The sequence below is a fragment of the Besnoitia besnoiti genome, chromosome IV, assembly GCF_002563875.1.
Source record: "Besnoitia besnoiti strain Bb-Ger1 chromosome IV, whole genome shotgun sequence".
Lineage (NCBI taxonomy): Eukaryota > Apicomplexa > Conoidasida > Eucoccidiorida > Sarcocystidae > Besnoitia > Besnoitia besnoiti.
The window spans coordinates 4,574,947-4,589,320 of NC_042359.1; the positions used below are offsets into that span (position 1 = coordinate 4,574,947).

The window sequence follows — 14,374 nt, forward strand, 5'->3', positions numbered from 1 at the left end:
GAAGTGAGGGCAAACGTATCTTGTACGGCGAGGAAGCTCGGAGCCAAGGGATTCCACGGAACGATGTAGGAGCCAGTATCGTGAGTTGCTAGTGCGCGTCAGCTACCTCCGAATAAAGCATCAGAGAGTTGATTTGTCGGACGAGTTGACTTCCGGATACGGACCACTACACAGCGCTGAGAGAGAACGAAATATCTCGAAAAATAGGGTCAGCCGGCTCATTTACCCTACCGTGGAGCGGGGAGAGTCTAGTTTTTGTTCCCTGGAGGGCTGATCGCTGAGTTTCGTACGCGCAAGATAGAGGTTTCGCAGATCAGCGCTGAGCCTCAAGCCGAAGGGGGGGGGCGGACGTACGGTCAGTGTTTCAGTTGCATTCCCACCTCCCCACCTTCTAAGTTGTTTCCTAAACTTCAAAGCAGTCAACTTGTGGAAAGATAATCTTGAAAGTATGCGAGCATGGCAGGAGAGCAGCCTCAACCGGTCCTGCCTCATCAACCGGTTTTAACAACCAGACTGTAAAGTATCGACCAACCCACTCACCCCCCTCCAGCCGACCCCCGCGGTCACGCCTTTTCTAGGGCGGGCTCGAGGGTCTCCTTCTGCAGGCACAGTTGCCTCCCCCTCTCTGCACAGGGCTGTCTTGCGAAGACAATGGAGCGCAGAGCACTCCATGTGCACTGGCGCATCGGCTGTCTCGTCCGTCTTCCTGTTTTGCTTCTACCTTCGAAGACGACTCCGAGTGGCGTTCGACTCGATATAGAGCACTTACGCATCTGGTTTGTTTCCTTGATCGCCTCGTGGACGTGAGCATTTCGTGAGGTGTGGCCGTGAACGCGCTTGTAACCCTTCAGTGTATGGCGGTATCAGCTGCGACGCACTTCAGACAGTAGCGTATTTAACGACCACGTGGACTGTGTTAGCCACTTCCGTGTTATTCGTCTCTCAGAATGGTGTCTGGTCCGTCTGTGCCTTGCTCTTCCGCTCAGGCGGCCTCCCCAGCCATGGAGGGAGGATCACACCGGAAAGAACGGTTGCCTTCAAAGGTCGGACTCCTTTTTCTGCACTTTGTTGCCACTATAGTAGTTTTCTCGAGTTCTCTATCGTTGCCTGGCATAGGCGCGCTAGCCACGTCGTCCGCGTCCTTCGTGTGTGAGGTAAGTGCGCCTTCTACTACGTGTACCTGCTCTGAACAGCAAGCTGGGGACAGCACGAACAACGGATCGGCTACGCTGTCGAAGGATACCCACACTCTCAAGGTGAAATGCGGTGAGACGCTTCAGTTTCCATCTGCCGTAGACAACGGCGCGATGGTCTGTCCAGCAGAGTTTAACACACTGGACGACTGCACGCTTGACATTCTCAAGCTTCTTGGCGGAGCACCGAAAGACGTCAAGTGGAAGGCGTGCGATACGCAGGAAAGAAATGGCAAACCAAGCTGCCAGACTCTGACTATTCCCCAGGATAACCTTCCATTTGTCGACGAGTCCTTTGCTGTGGGGTGTGCCACGGTCAACAACGGCAAGGTATGCAAAATCCCCGTGACAATGAAGGCCAGAGCTAGCGAGACAAACGGTCAGACTGTCACCTGTGCATATGGCGCCGACAGCAACACGTCTCGTCAAGCCGTGACTCTCAGTCCATCCAAGAACAGCTTCACTCTGGTCTGTGGAGACAAGGGAACCGTGTTGCCCACGAACTACGATACTAAGTTTTGCTACTCGGATCCAGATGACACGAGTACGACATGCGACGGAGACTACCAGTCGATTCTGCCGGGATTCGAGAACAGCTGGTGGAAAAAGGTCGCTCCCACCGCCAATTCGTTCACTTTGTCGATTCCGGTGGAGAAGTTCCCGAAGGAGCCGGCGAAGATGGTAGTCGCATGCCAACAGATTACAAAGATCGCCGACAGCAAGGGCGTTGCAGAAGGCGCGGCAACATCCAGCGTGTGTAGAGTCGACGTTACTATTGAGGCCGGTTCTCCTGCCTCCTTGTCACTGGGGCCGTGGCATTTGTCATCTTGTCTTCTGGCATTCGCCGTCACCCTGGTGATGGCTCGCAGCATGTGAAAGCGTTCGCCGGTGTCATTGGTGTAGAGTGGCGTGTCCAAGCGAGCAAGGCAGGTGTGCCTTCAAGCTTGTTTTGATTTGAGACCAGTCGGAACTGATGCAGTCGCCCCCCTAGTGGTGACCACCTCCGGAACACGCGTAGCGCGCAGTGAGAGGTGGTCCTTCGTGTGGAAGGCTTTTTCTGCTTGTGCAATAGTAGGCTCTACGACGTACGTCATCTTCGAGCCTATCGGTTGTAGTCAGAGCCGGCAGTCGGGAAGGGCTGCTCCGTACTGAGACGCGTATCAGAGGCAAACACCTCATGACTCCATTGTCGTGAGAGATTTGAGAAAACAGCTCACATCTCTGGCGTCAAGTGGCCTTTTGAATGTCTTGTGCTGAACGCAGAGAACGAGCACGTGACTGGCTATTATTCAGCGCTGATTTTCTACCTGAGACAGTTGTGTGACAGCAGTTCAACGAAAAGAATGTATCCTTTTTATTTTCGCCGTTCTCCGAAGGACCCAGAAGATTATCCGTCAGTAATTATCTGCCAGCAGCGTGGATGGATAGCTTTACGCCTGCGTAGTCGTCACCGATCACAGACATCCACAGCGTTCTAGCACCTCCCATGGTGGTGGGCTGTCTCTGCCTTTCACGGTATTTCTCTTTCCCTGAACGCAGTTCCGACAACAGGAGGAGCGATGTCCTTCGCAGTCTCGCGGTTTTCCTCTTCGGATCTGCTAGCTGATCCAAAAGGTTGGGCAGAGGGCAACATAGGAAGAAAGTGCGCTAATCCTACACATCCCTGAAGGGGAGACCCTAGGGGTGCTAGGAATCATGTCTGCCGGAATGAGGAATATGGATTCATGGTATATAAGGAAAGGCATGTCGCCGAAAAAGCGACAGATTAGCCCCGCTGTGAAGGGGGTAGCTTTCCTTGTGCAGCCCAAGGATATTTTGCTCACTTTGGTAAATGGGCATGGGTGTCTCATGGAGGTTTGTCAATTACTTAACGCGCGGGTCAGTGTAGAGGAGCGTTGTAGAGAAGAGGAAAGGGTGTTCCGAGTGTGGCACTCTGCGGCAGAGCCGGAGTTCGGCAGGGACCCTCGTAGCGTGACTGGTAAATTGCCGCAGCAAGTACTGCACTCAGGACCCTCCGAGGGGAGTGCACGCGTCTTTTAGACGCACCAGCCGCACTGGATGATTCGCACTTCTTTTGGGGGAATTCGGAAAGCCCCTTAGTGGAAACGGAGGAAATCGCACACCAGTGCCTGGGTCTCAGCCGGAAGCGGGTCGGACGTAGAGCAAGTGAATCGGCTGCATTCATCACACCAACGGAGTTTCCAGGCCGTTTCCTAAAGTTCAAAACAGGAGATCGTCCAAGGCTGATCCCACGGGCTCAGGAGCATGAGATGTGAGCGTCTGAGCGGGTCTCCTTCCCATTCAAGTCTCTTCAACAGTGAAGCTCTTCCGATCCCCGCCCCCCTGCACCCGTTCCGAGGGTTCTCCTTTCTCTAGAACGTGCTTGCTGGCTTTCTTCTGCATGCGCAGTTGCCGCCACCCACAAGACACGAGAGCGCACGCAGGGGCCACCGACTGTCTTGCCTGTTTTCCTGCTTTCCTTACACCGTCCGAGCTCAGCCGGGGGGCGTGTCCACCCGATAAGAGACCACTAACTCTTCTTGGGTTTGTTTTCTTGTCTTTCCCTCTGACGTGAGCTGGAGATCCTCCTGCGTGACGGTTCCTGCAAGCGGTCAGTTTAGGTCGAAGTACGGTATCAGCTGCAGCCCCGTATCATCTTTAAGCGTTGCCATTCATTAACGCCGCCACGTAACTCCGGTGGCGGCGTCTTTGTTCTTCGTGTCTCACTCCCCGTAGTTGCAGAATCATGCTTGGTCCAACGGTGCTTTGCTCTTCCGCTCAGGCGTTCTTCCCAGCCATGGTGGAAAGAGCACAGGGGAGAGAGCGGCTGCGTTCGAGACTGGCGCTATCTGTTCTAAAGATTATTGCCACTATAGTCGTTTTTTCGGGGGTTCCATTGCTGCCCGGGACAGGGGCAGAAGAGGTGACATCCGTGTCCCCCGCCTGTACTGCGAGTGTCTCCGAAACCACGTGCACGTGCTCCGATCCGGCAGCCGCCGCCAGCGCAGCCGCCGCCAGCGAGAGCAAGCAGTCGGCTACGCTATCGACAGACACCAACATTCTCAGCGTCAACTGCAGCGGCAATCTTCTGTTTGCACCAGCAGATGGCGGAAACGGGATTGTCTGCTCTGTAGACTCCGGAAACTTGGCGACGTGCAACCTCGAGATCGTCAGGCTTCTCGCCGGAACATCGAAAGAGGTCAAGTGGGAAGCGTGCAACAACAAAGATGGAGGGGAGAACACAAAGTGCAAGTCTCTTTCTGTTCCGCAGAGTGACTTTCCGTTCGTCGACCAAAAATTTGCTGTGGGCTGCACTGACAGTGGCAAAAAGGTATGCAAAGTCCCTGTGACCATAAAGGCCAGAACTAGCGAGACAAACGGTCAGACTGTCACGTGTGCCTACGGCGCCAGCAGCAATGAATCTCGTCAAGCCGTCACGCTCAACCCATCCAAGAACAGCTTCACTCTAGTCTGTGGAGACAAGGGAACCGTGCTGCCCACGAACTACGAGACCAAGTTTTGCTCTTCGGATCCAGAGAAGGCGAAGGAGACTTGCGACGGAGACTACCAGTCGATTCTGCCGGGATTCGAGGAAGGCTGGTGGAAAAACGACGATCCCACCGCCAACTCGTTCACTCTGTCGATTCCGGTGGAGAAGTTCCCGAAGGAGCAGGCGAAGATGGTCGTCGCATGCCAGCAGGAAAAAGAGAGCTCGGGCAGCAAGACAGTTCAATGGGAGGCGGCAACATCCAGTGTGTGTAGAGTCGACGTTACTATTGAGGCGGGTTCTCCTGCCTCCTTGTCCCTGGGCTCGCGGCACTTTTCCTCTTGGCTTCTGGCATTCGCCGTCACCTTCGTAATGGCTCGCGGCATTTGAAAAATCTCGCCGGCGGCAAATGCGGAACGGCGCGTGCGCGACGGATGTAGGGGTGCCCTCAGCCCTGTTTTGACTTGAGAGGAACCCGAAATGGCGCAGCCTCCCACCTCGTACGCGCAAGCGGAACGCTCAATGAGCGATGGCGCTTCATGTGGAAGTCCTTTTCTGCTTGTTCAAGCGAGGTTTATATGATTCATGTTGCCTCCGAAGCTGGCGATTACAGTCCTTGGGGCGGCTGTCGGGAGGGGCTTTATGCTGAGGCGCGTGTCACGGCAGAGCCCGTCTAGCGCCCCTCTCGTGATTAAGTTGAGCAAAAACCTCACTTCGTTAACCTCGCACGGCCTTTGGAATGCCCTATGCTGAGCGCATAGGACAGCCTCGTGACTGCCTAACCGTCGTCGCTGGTTTTCTGGATGAGACTCGATTCAGCCAACATGGCAAAGGAAAGAACTCAACATTTTTTCCTGGTCTGCGCCCTGCCCAGGAAGGCCCGGGGAGGTTCTCTGAAACGTGAGGGTACAGGAATTAACGCCTAAGTAGCCGTCACGGGTCGCAGAGATGTAAGCTACCGCGGCTGAACCACCCTCGGAGTGCGACTAGAAATGAGGTACTAACAGAAAATAGCCTCGTCACCGGCACCTAAAAGGGAAGACGCCCGTGGCGCTAACGCTCGCCGGTGGTTGCAGATTCAGCGCCTCCGACTTGTTCCGTGGGCAAGCGCTGCTGTAGTGTGCATGCCCCCGTCAACACTTCTGCTAGAGTTCCTGAGGCGTTCAGCGCACGCAAACCTCCCCTCAATCGTTGAATATTCACGAGTATCGTTTACTCAATCTGTAGAAGTACCGAGGCACGGGTTATCACGCGGTCGGGTGGCGCATGCGTTACATAGACGGAAAAAGACCGGTAAACCCTCCCTGCCTATGTTCAGGTAACAAGAGCAAGTGCTGGCTCAACGCGACTTATCACCGTTACCGGGCGGATGTGCCCGCAAACTCGCGCACGGTCTCGGGGAGCACAGCAGATTCACTCCACCCTAGTTTCCGATGTGAAATGTGCGTGCTGCTCACTGCTGGTATCGTTCATGTCCATGCCCAGGGGATGCTGGAGAACAAAACACCATGACAAGAAGAAACTATTCGACGGGGTATATGCGGCGTGCTCGCTCTCTCGCGGCGGGTATGAGATATCAGGGCAGACGACTTTTGCTTGAAACAAAGAATATCTCTGTGCAACTCACTGTACGCTTTCACATGCCACAGGGCCTGATTTCCTAGCATATCATCTCCGCTGGGTAGCTCTACTTGAAGTCCTGAAGGGCAGTTGAGCGACTGCGCCACACACATTTGCCGCGGGTGCGCCTCGGGCGAGTGGCTGTCTTGCGAACGGCAACAGGACCGCATGCGACTGCAGAGGAGGGGCGGAATAACACATGTCTTGGCGACCTCCAGGAAGACGCCACGTTTCCTGTTGTTTGTCCTTTTGCAAAAAAGAAGGCAGCGCCTCTGGCATATGCGCTTTTGTCCGTCATCGCACGCGGCGAGCAAGTACCTTTGCCCTACAGCTGCTGTTGCTGTTCCATCATTCAGCGCGCAGGAGCACCCGTTTTGGCGCGAGTTTTCCCGTGTCTTGCTCTGACGCACGCTGGCGATCTAGTACATCTCTGGAAGTCTGGCGATTGTGTCTTTCCTTTTCTTAAATCTCAACCAGCTTTTGACGATGCTGACCGTCCCAGCTCTGCCAGACACGCCCTCAGAAACCGCCTCCGGAGCCATGAAGCGATTGGCGCCGCGCAAAAGTTGCCTGTCATCTCGACGGCGACTTGCGGTTCTAGCAGCGATAGCCAGTGCCGCGGTTTATTCTGGCTACCCGTCGTTTTCTACCGCAGGAGCTCTGGCTGCATCCTCAGCTGCCACTGGCTGCGCTGTGGACGGCGCAGAAACAACATGTACTTGCGGTGGACAAGTCGGCGAAACCGGGAAGAACTGGTCCGCCATTTTGTCGAAAAAAACTAATATACTCACGCTGAAGTGCGGTGAACAGATGCAGTGTGTGCCTCAAGCGGCGGGGGGCAAGGTCTGTTCAGCATCCTCTGACGAGTTGACGTCCTGCGACATCGACCTGCACACGCTTCTCGCGGGCAACACGAAGGACGCCGAGTGGAAAGCCTGCCCAAATGAAGGAAATGAGACGACCTGCATGAAATTGTCTCTTCTCGAGGAAAATCTGCCTTCTGTTGATCAAACTTTTGCTGTTGGTTGCACAGGAAGTCCGGCGAAGCAAAATGTGAAATGTAAGGTTGCTGTGACGGTCGAGGCGAGGCCTTCTGTTACAGAGGGACAGACCGTCACATGTGCCTACGGCGCCAGCAGCAACCCAACCCGTCAAGCCGTGACTCTGAGCCCGACACAGAACAGCTTCACTCTGGTGTGTGGAGACAAGGGAGAGGTGCTGCCGAAGAATTACGAGGATGTATTCTGTTCGTCGGAATTGAAGGGGGATCAAGATGTCTGCAAGGGAGACTACACCTCCATTCTGCAAGCTTACCAAAAGAACTGGTGGGAGCACGACAAGAAAGCGAACGTCAATTCGTACAAGCTTTCGATTCCGGTCGACAAGTTCCCGACGGAGCAGTCAAAGATTGTGGTCGGATGTCAGCAGAAGGAGTCCTCGTCCGAGGAGATGAAAACGACGGAGGACGCGGTAAAGTCTGCCCTGTGCACAGTTGATGTGACGATCGAAGCCAGCTCCGCTTCGTCATGGTCTGTTATTTCTGGCTATGTATTTGCTTTGCTTGTGGGGTCGTGTACCGCTGCGGTCGGCACTCTTGTCGTTTAAAGCACGTCTGTTGGGCGTTTAAGGTTTCAAGCCGCCATTCGTTTCCCTCAGAGCTGTCTTGTGGCTTGGAAACAACTGCCGCAAGCCAGTGTTTCGAATTGCTCCCCTCTTCTCTTCTTATGGATCGATACGCATCTTGCGTCAGACCGCCGCTCCCCGAGCGCGAGATGCTTGCTTGATGCAAACTGCACAGCATCAGTGATGCACCTATATCCAGAGAGGTTAGAGCTTCGCACCAATCTGTGAAAGCGCAGAATGAGTTGTCGGAGTGTGAAACAATGAGTGGGTAGACAATGGCACTGGGGGATGTTCCAAACGTTCCTGATATTCGGTTCCCCTTGGCGCGAAAAAGGTCCGTTGATATTAACGCCCGAACGAGAACCTTCGCTGCCGGAGGCCTGGGGTGACTGGGTCGGCTAGCTAGTTATTCAATGGCGATACGATCGCCGATAGTGTTATGCTGAATTTCTTGTGGCAGAGTCGCCTGCCTGAGGGAAACAGGATTCTTGCCATGGTTCAAGCCGACCATGGGGCGGCTGCAGGGCGCGCTCGCAACGGTTCTCCTCTCAGAAAACTCTGTAATCCAGGTGTGGGGAATGCGGAAGCGTAAGGTGGATTTTTAAGCTTCTTTGAGCCCAGCCAGTTTTTGCCGCATGCTGAACACCCGTAGACATGGCGGAGCCAGTGAGCCCTTGTTGTGTAGCATGCCTGACTGTTTGAGTTGTTTGTGTGGCATGGAGGCGAAATGCCCAGCAAGTCACATTTTCAATGAGCTTCCCATTCTTTCGTTGTGGGTCGATACGCAGCTTATTTCAGACGGCCAGTTCCCGAGATGCTTGCGTGATGCATCCTGTAGAGACTCGCTGCCATATTTATTCTTAGAGAGGTTGGATCAGGCGACAAAACAGTCAGTAGCGATGGCAAAGCGCAGAGCGAGCTTTTTTGTAGCATGAAAGCGAAACGTGGGACGCAATGACTTTGCCGGATCAACGGAAGTCCGGAGTTCTGGTTCTTCCGGGACCCAAAGGCCGTTGATATGAGCGGCAGAACGATTGTCTCAGTGACTGAATGACTATATGAGCTGGAGTGGCTCCAAATTTGCTAAGCGGCAATACCGTCGCCGCTGATTTTACAGTGAGTTTTTTTCCGAGGTAGTGTCGCCTGTTTTCCTTCGGCCATGGCAAGGGGCGGTGCAGGCTGCGGCTACCAACGGCACTCCGCTCAGAAACTGTGAAATTTTAACTGTGGGAAGTGCACAGGCGTTAGGTTGATTCTTACGCCTCGATGAGGCAGGCCAGTCCTCGCTGCATGCTGAATCCTACCACACACTGCTGACCCAGTGAGTTGCATCGCGACTACTCGATTCTGAATAGGTTGCCCAGACAGGAACGGCAATGAAGCCGAACATGCCTGTCCTCTAGTGGCTGGCGGTTAAGATCCGGTTCAGACTCGTCCCTCTAGCTGTCTCCGGTGGCTGTCTTCTAGACTGTGCAGCATATTGAATGAAGACCGTTCAACATGCTATGCAGCGCGGTGTGTTGCAGCGTCTCTATGAAAGCCAAGTAGACAACAGTTTCATGAAGCAAATTTCGCCTCGGGAACGAACAACATGGCGCCTGCAGAAGGTGTTTGCTGCGCCGTACTGTTGTGGGGTCCAGGTCTATCGGCAGCAGTTGGGAGTATGCAGTGATGAAGCCGCAGTGTCGCGGCGGAGCTACTGTGGACTCAGCACTTAACCCACGCCAGCTCACGCTCGCCGTGAGGATCTACCGTATCCTTTGCTCGGCTACGCATGCAACATGAGAGACAAAGTCGCCACGTGGCTGCAGAACGTTCTGGTTCTTCTTGCGGATCGCCGCTCCGTCGAGTCTCGAGCCAGATGCGCGCCGCCAAACGATTCCAACGCCAAAGGGTCACCCCCCCCCGCTCCGTCCCAGGTCGCTGCGGCCTGACCGACCCGGCGGGTGGAGTGGCGCAGGGCATGTGTCTCGTGAGGCGTAGAAGGCAAGCTGAAACGTCGAAACTGCGCGCAAAAGAAGTGCTGCGCTCTCGAGGCATGTCTGGCTCTCGCAAAAGTTTCCGTTAGTTCCGTAGAAATAAAGCCAGTATTTGCAGTTTTAGGTGTAACGAGCGTCACGTCGTCGCCGGGGTTTTCGGAACACTGTCTCGTGGCCTGGGCACCCGTCGCTCCCGACGGGTCATGTGGCAGTAGCCGTTTTCATCGTTCAGTTGATTGCTTCGAAGCTAGCCTGCGTCTCCCAAAATCATGAAGAATTTTCCGGGTATTCTACGCACTGGAGTCCAGGTGCCTTTGGGACCTCCTCTGAAGCATTCCCAAGGGAAGTCCCGCTTGACGGTGCTTAGAGGGTCGGTCTTCTTTGTTGTGCTCGCCGGTACTGTTTTGCTCTATGGCAACCTACCCTTCTCCCCCACAGACGCGCGCGCCGACGCCGCGGCTTCTTCATGTGAGGTGAGAGGTAACGAAACGACCTGCACCTGTGAAGGAAACTCCGAGGTTGGCGAGCCACTACTTGCAGTAATATCACGAGGAAAGAATACGCTGAAATTGGACTGCAAGGGCGACCTGAAGTACGCGCCAGATGAACTTAAAACAAAGGTCTGTGTTTCGGGCAATTCCGACCTGAAGTGCTCCACTGACCCGACGCCTACATGCTTCGAAGTCGACAAGCTTCTCTACGGGTCCACGGCCAAGATCCAGTGGACTGACGTAACAACTCAGCAGAGAGCGATAAAGCAACCCAAGAGCCTGACAATCCCACCGGAAAACCTGCCGTATGTTGACGTACAGTTTGTGGTCGGCTGCTTGGACTCAACGAGCAATGAAACGCCCAAGTGCATAGTCGCTGCGACCGTGGAGGCCAGAGCTAGCGTGGCAGACGGTCAGACTGTCACGTGTGCCTACGGCGCCAGCAGCAATACTTCCCGCCAAGCGGTGACTCTGAGTCCATCCAAAAACAGCTTTACTTTGGTCTGTGGAGACAAGGGGACGGTGTTGCCGACGAACTACGATACTAAGTTTTGCTCCTCGGATCCAAAGGACAAGACCGATTCTTGCGACGGAGACTACCAGTCGATTCTGCCGGGATTCGAGAGCAGCTGGTGGAAAAAAGAAGAGCCCTCCGCCAACTCGTTCACTTTGTCGATTCCGGTTGAGAAGTTCCCGAACGAGCCGGCGAAGATGGTAGTCGCATGCCAGCTGACGAAACAGAATTCGGGAAGCCAGAGAGCCACTGAAGACGAGGCCACGTCCAGTGTGTGTAAAGTCGACGTAACGATCGAGGCCGGTGGCCTTGCCTCTGTGTCGGTGCAGTCTGGGCATTCGTCATCCTGGCTTGTGGCATTCGCGGTCACCTTCGTGATTGCTCGCTGCCTGTGATAATGCTGGCACTGTGTAGACGACTCAGGAGTCGCTGGTGCAGGGGCAAAACCGCGTTACTCTCGGGCATTAGCTTTGCTGATATCTTCGCGATAATTCGTGTGGCGTTTCGACTTCGAGTTGCTCTCCGTTTTTTGAATGAGGATTGGGTTGCTGCGCTTTCTCAGCATCTTTGCTTATAGTGAGGCCACTGGTATATCTGGAGGTAGCCTATGATTCCCTGCAGGCGTCCAACCTTTCCCAGAGAAAGCGGAGGCCAGCGACTGAGACATCCGGATTTCAGGCACTACGCCAACGGCGGAGCAGGGTGCTGAACATAATCGGTCTTTAGCGCCAGCTTCCGCAGTCTGCTCTTTCACTACAAGCCGACCGAGCAGCATACACTTCTTAGGGGCCACACTTCGGGCCTCATGCAATTCCGTAGCTCTTTGCTTCGCGAACGAGTACCTGTCCATCACCGGAACGCAGCTGAAGGAGCAATCCATCCCCTTCCTTCTGCGAAAGTAATGACGGACAAGGCACCCGTTGACATCCGAAGCGAAAGAAATCGCACCGCATTCGAGGAGGAACCTCGTGACCAAGGTTGTCTATAAACAACGTTGGAGCCACTTTCATCCGGCTGCTAGGACCAGTGGACTGCATTCGGATATATGTCAAGTTATTTCGCAGCGGGAGCGCCGAATTATGGAAAGGTACCACCACAGTTTGAAAAGGTACCACCTCAGAATGGTGTCTTCGCCGACGGCCAATTAACTGTCAGCAACTGAGAATCGCGGTTGCCGCGAAAGGATAGAAGTCACCCTTGGAAAACGATGTCGGCCCTTTTTTCTACCACAGCGTAGCGCCATAAGGAGTCTTGGTTGTGTTGGTGAGCGCCAATCGCTTGCCTACGACTGTGCTATATCTCTGCAACTGCCACGCATCGTCTGGCGAGCACATACCCCCGGGCAATGAGTCACTGGCGGGGTGCGCTACAGTTGGCTCGACGGTTACAGCTGCACGGCGGAGTTTGGAACTCTGTTGACCCCAAGCACTCGACAAGAGAGAACAAGGTACAAGGCCCGAGAGCATCTCCTCTCGAGGACCTCGAGTAGTCACTCTGTGGCGCCGGAGGGCGATGTCCAAGACCAGCTTCTGAGTCTGAAGCCGAAGGGGGTGCGTGGAGCCAGTGTAACAGTTGCACCACTCGCACCTCATCATCAAAGCTGCTCCTAAAATCCAAGACATTGAAAGTGTCTAAGAATAATCCGGAGTGTTCAACAGCAAGCCAGCTGAGCAGCCGGAGCCGGTCCCCTCGCCTTAAAGTGGCTAATCTTGCCCACCCTCCAGCCGACCGCCCCCAGGTCACGCTTCTTCCACACTGTGGTCGAGGGTTTCCTTCTGCATGCATACTTAACCACCCCCTTGCAGCTCAGGACTGTCTTGCCAAGAAAGACAACAGAGCGCAGAGCAGTGTATGCATTGGAGGCATCGACTGTTTTGGATGTTTCCCTGAATTACCGCTACCCTCGAAAATCATGCCGAGGGACGTTTCCATCCGACGAAAACCACTTTGCACATCTGGCTTGTTTCCTTCAGCGTCGCTGGGTGGCACGTGAGCGTTTCCTAGATACCTGCAGTGGCGGCGCCAGTTAGCTGTTCAGTGTATGACGAAAGCCGGCATCAGCCGCAGCGTAGTATCAACTCGCAGCGTCTTTGAATGCCAACGGTACCACGTTGACATTGTAAGCTGCAGCTTTGTTATTCGTGCCTCGCTCTCGTCTGCCGCAGAATGGTGCCCGTAGCCACGGCGCGTGGCTCCTCCGCTCAGACGGTCATCCTGGCCATGCAGGAAAGACAAGGACGGAAAGGGCGGCTGCCTCCGCGGCTGAGACTACCACTTCTAGCGTCTATCGCCACTATCGTCATAGTTTCGGGTTTTTCATCGTTGTATGGCGTAAGGGCGCAGCAACAGCAACAGCAGGCCGTGACCCCCGCCTGTAGTGTGACTGCCCCCGAAACCGCGTGTACCTGCTACGAACCGACAGGCACGGCTGGCAAGAGCGACAGGTCGGCGGCTCTATCCAAGGAGATCAACCTTCTCAAGGTGAAATGCGGTGTGGGCCTTCAGTTTGCGCCCACAAGGGGAAACAAAGACATGATGGTATGCTCAGAACAGTCTACCAACCTGAAGGACTGCGATCTCAATATTAACGACCTTCTCGGCGGGAAATCAAGCGACGTCAAGTGGGAAAAATGCACAGAGAATGCACGGGAGGTTGAAGAGTGCAAGACACTGACAATCCCACAAGCAAATCTCCCGTTCGTTGACAAAAGCTTTGCTGTTGGTTGTACTGACAAGACAACCGGCGAGCAAAAGCTATGCAGAATCCCTGTGACAATCCATGCCAGAGCTAGCGAGACAAACGGTCGGACTGTCACGTGTGCCTACGGCGCCGGCAGCAATGAATCTCGTCAAGTCGTCACTCTCAACCCATCCAAGAACAGCTTCACTCTGGTCTGTGGAGAGAAGGGAACCGTGCTGCCGACGAACTACGATACTAAGTTTTGCTCCTCGGATCCAGATGGCACGAATACGACATGCGACGGAGACTACCAGTCGATTCTGCCGGGATTCGAGAACGGCTGGTGGAAAAAAGAAGAGCCCACCTCCACCAACTCGTTCACTCTGTCGATTCCGGTGGAGAAGTTCCCAACGGAGCAGGCGAAGATGGTCGTCGCGTGCCAGCAAACGACACCGAAACCCAGCAGCATTACAGTGAAAGATGAGAAAGCAACGTCCAGTGTGTGTAGAGTCGACGTGACTATTGAGGCAGGTTCCCCTGCGTCCTTCTCCGTGGGATCGTGGCAAATGTCTTCCCTGCTGGCATTCGTCGTCACCTTCGTGTTAGCTCGCGGCATGTAAAACTGTTCGCCGGCATCAAGTTTGAAAAGGCGCATCCGTCATTGCTGTAGGGGCGCCGTCAACCCGGTTTTCATTTGGGACCCTCCAGAACTCGTGCAGCCTCTCACCTACTGTCGCCCACCCCTGAAACAGGCGGAATGCTCGAAGAAAGACGGCACTTCATGTGG

General features: G+C 54.6%; 5 protein-coding genes across 5 annotated transcripts; all 5 read left to right on the forward strand.

The window, feature by feature from the left end:
• Nucleotides 1–947: 947 nt before the first annotated feature.
• Nucleotides 948–2,069, forward strand: BESB_057420 (SAG-related sequence; the record flags this gene model as incomplete). Its single annotated transcript, XM_029364177.1, has 1 exon — nt 948–2,069. One exon carries the CDS (start codon nt 948–950, stop codon nt 2,067–2,069), a length of 1,122 nt encoding a protein of 373 aa, XP_029220100.1.
• Nucleotides 2,070–3,939: 1,870 nt separating this feature from the next.
• Nucleotides 3,940–5,070, forward strand: BESB_057430 (SAG-related sequence; the record flags this gene model as incomplete). Its single annotated transcript, XM_029364178.1, has 1 exon — nt 3,940–5,070. One exon carries the CDS (start codon nt 3,940–3,942, stop codon nt 5,068–5,070), a length of 1,131 nt encoding a protein of 376 aa, XP_029220101.1.
• Nucleotides 5,071–6,786: 1,716 nt separating this feature from the next.
• Nucleotides 6,787–7,905, forward strand: BESB_057440 (SAG-related sequence; the record flags this gene model as incomplete). The annotated part of the gene is made up of 1 exon (XM_029364179.1): nt 6,787–7,905. The coding sequence occupies one exon, from the start codon at nt 6,787–6,789 to the stop codon at nt 7,903–7,905; it is 1,119 nt and encodes a 372-aa protein (XP_029220102.1).
• A 2,266-nt stretch (nt 7,906–10,171) lies between these two features.
• BESB_057450 (SAG-related sequence) lies at nt 10,172–11,302 on the forward strand (the record flags this gene model as incomplete). The annotated part of the gene is made up of 1 exon (XM_029364180.1): nt 10,172–11,302. One exon carries the CDS (start codon nt 10,172–10,174, stop codon nt 11,300–11,302), a length of 1,131 nt encoding a protein of 376 aa, XP_029220103.1.
• A 1,771-nt stretch (nt 11,303–13,073) lies between these two features.
• On the forward strand, nt 13,074–14,207 carry BESB_057460 (SAG-related sequence; the record flags this gene model as incomplete). Its single annotated transcript, XM_029364181.1, has 1 exon — nt 13,074–14,207. One exon carries the CDS (start codon nt 13,074–13,076, stop codon nt 14,205–14,207), a length of 1,134 nt encoding a protein of 377 aa, XP_029220104.1.
• Nucleotides 14,208–14,374: the final 167 nt, after the last annotated feature.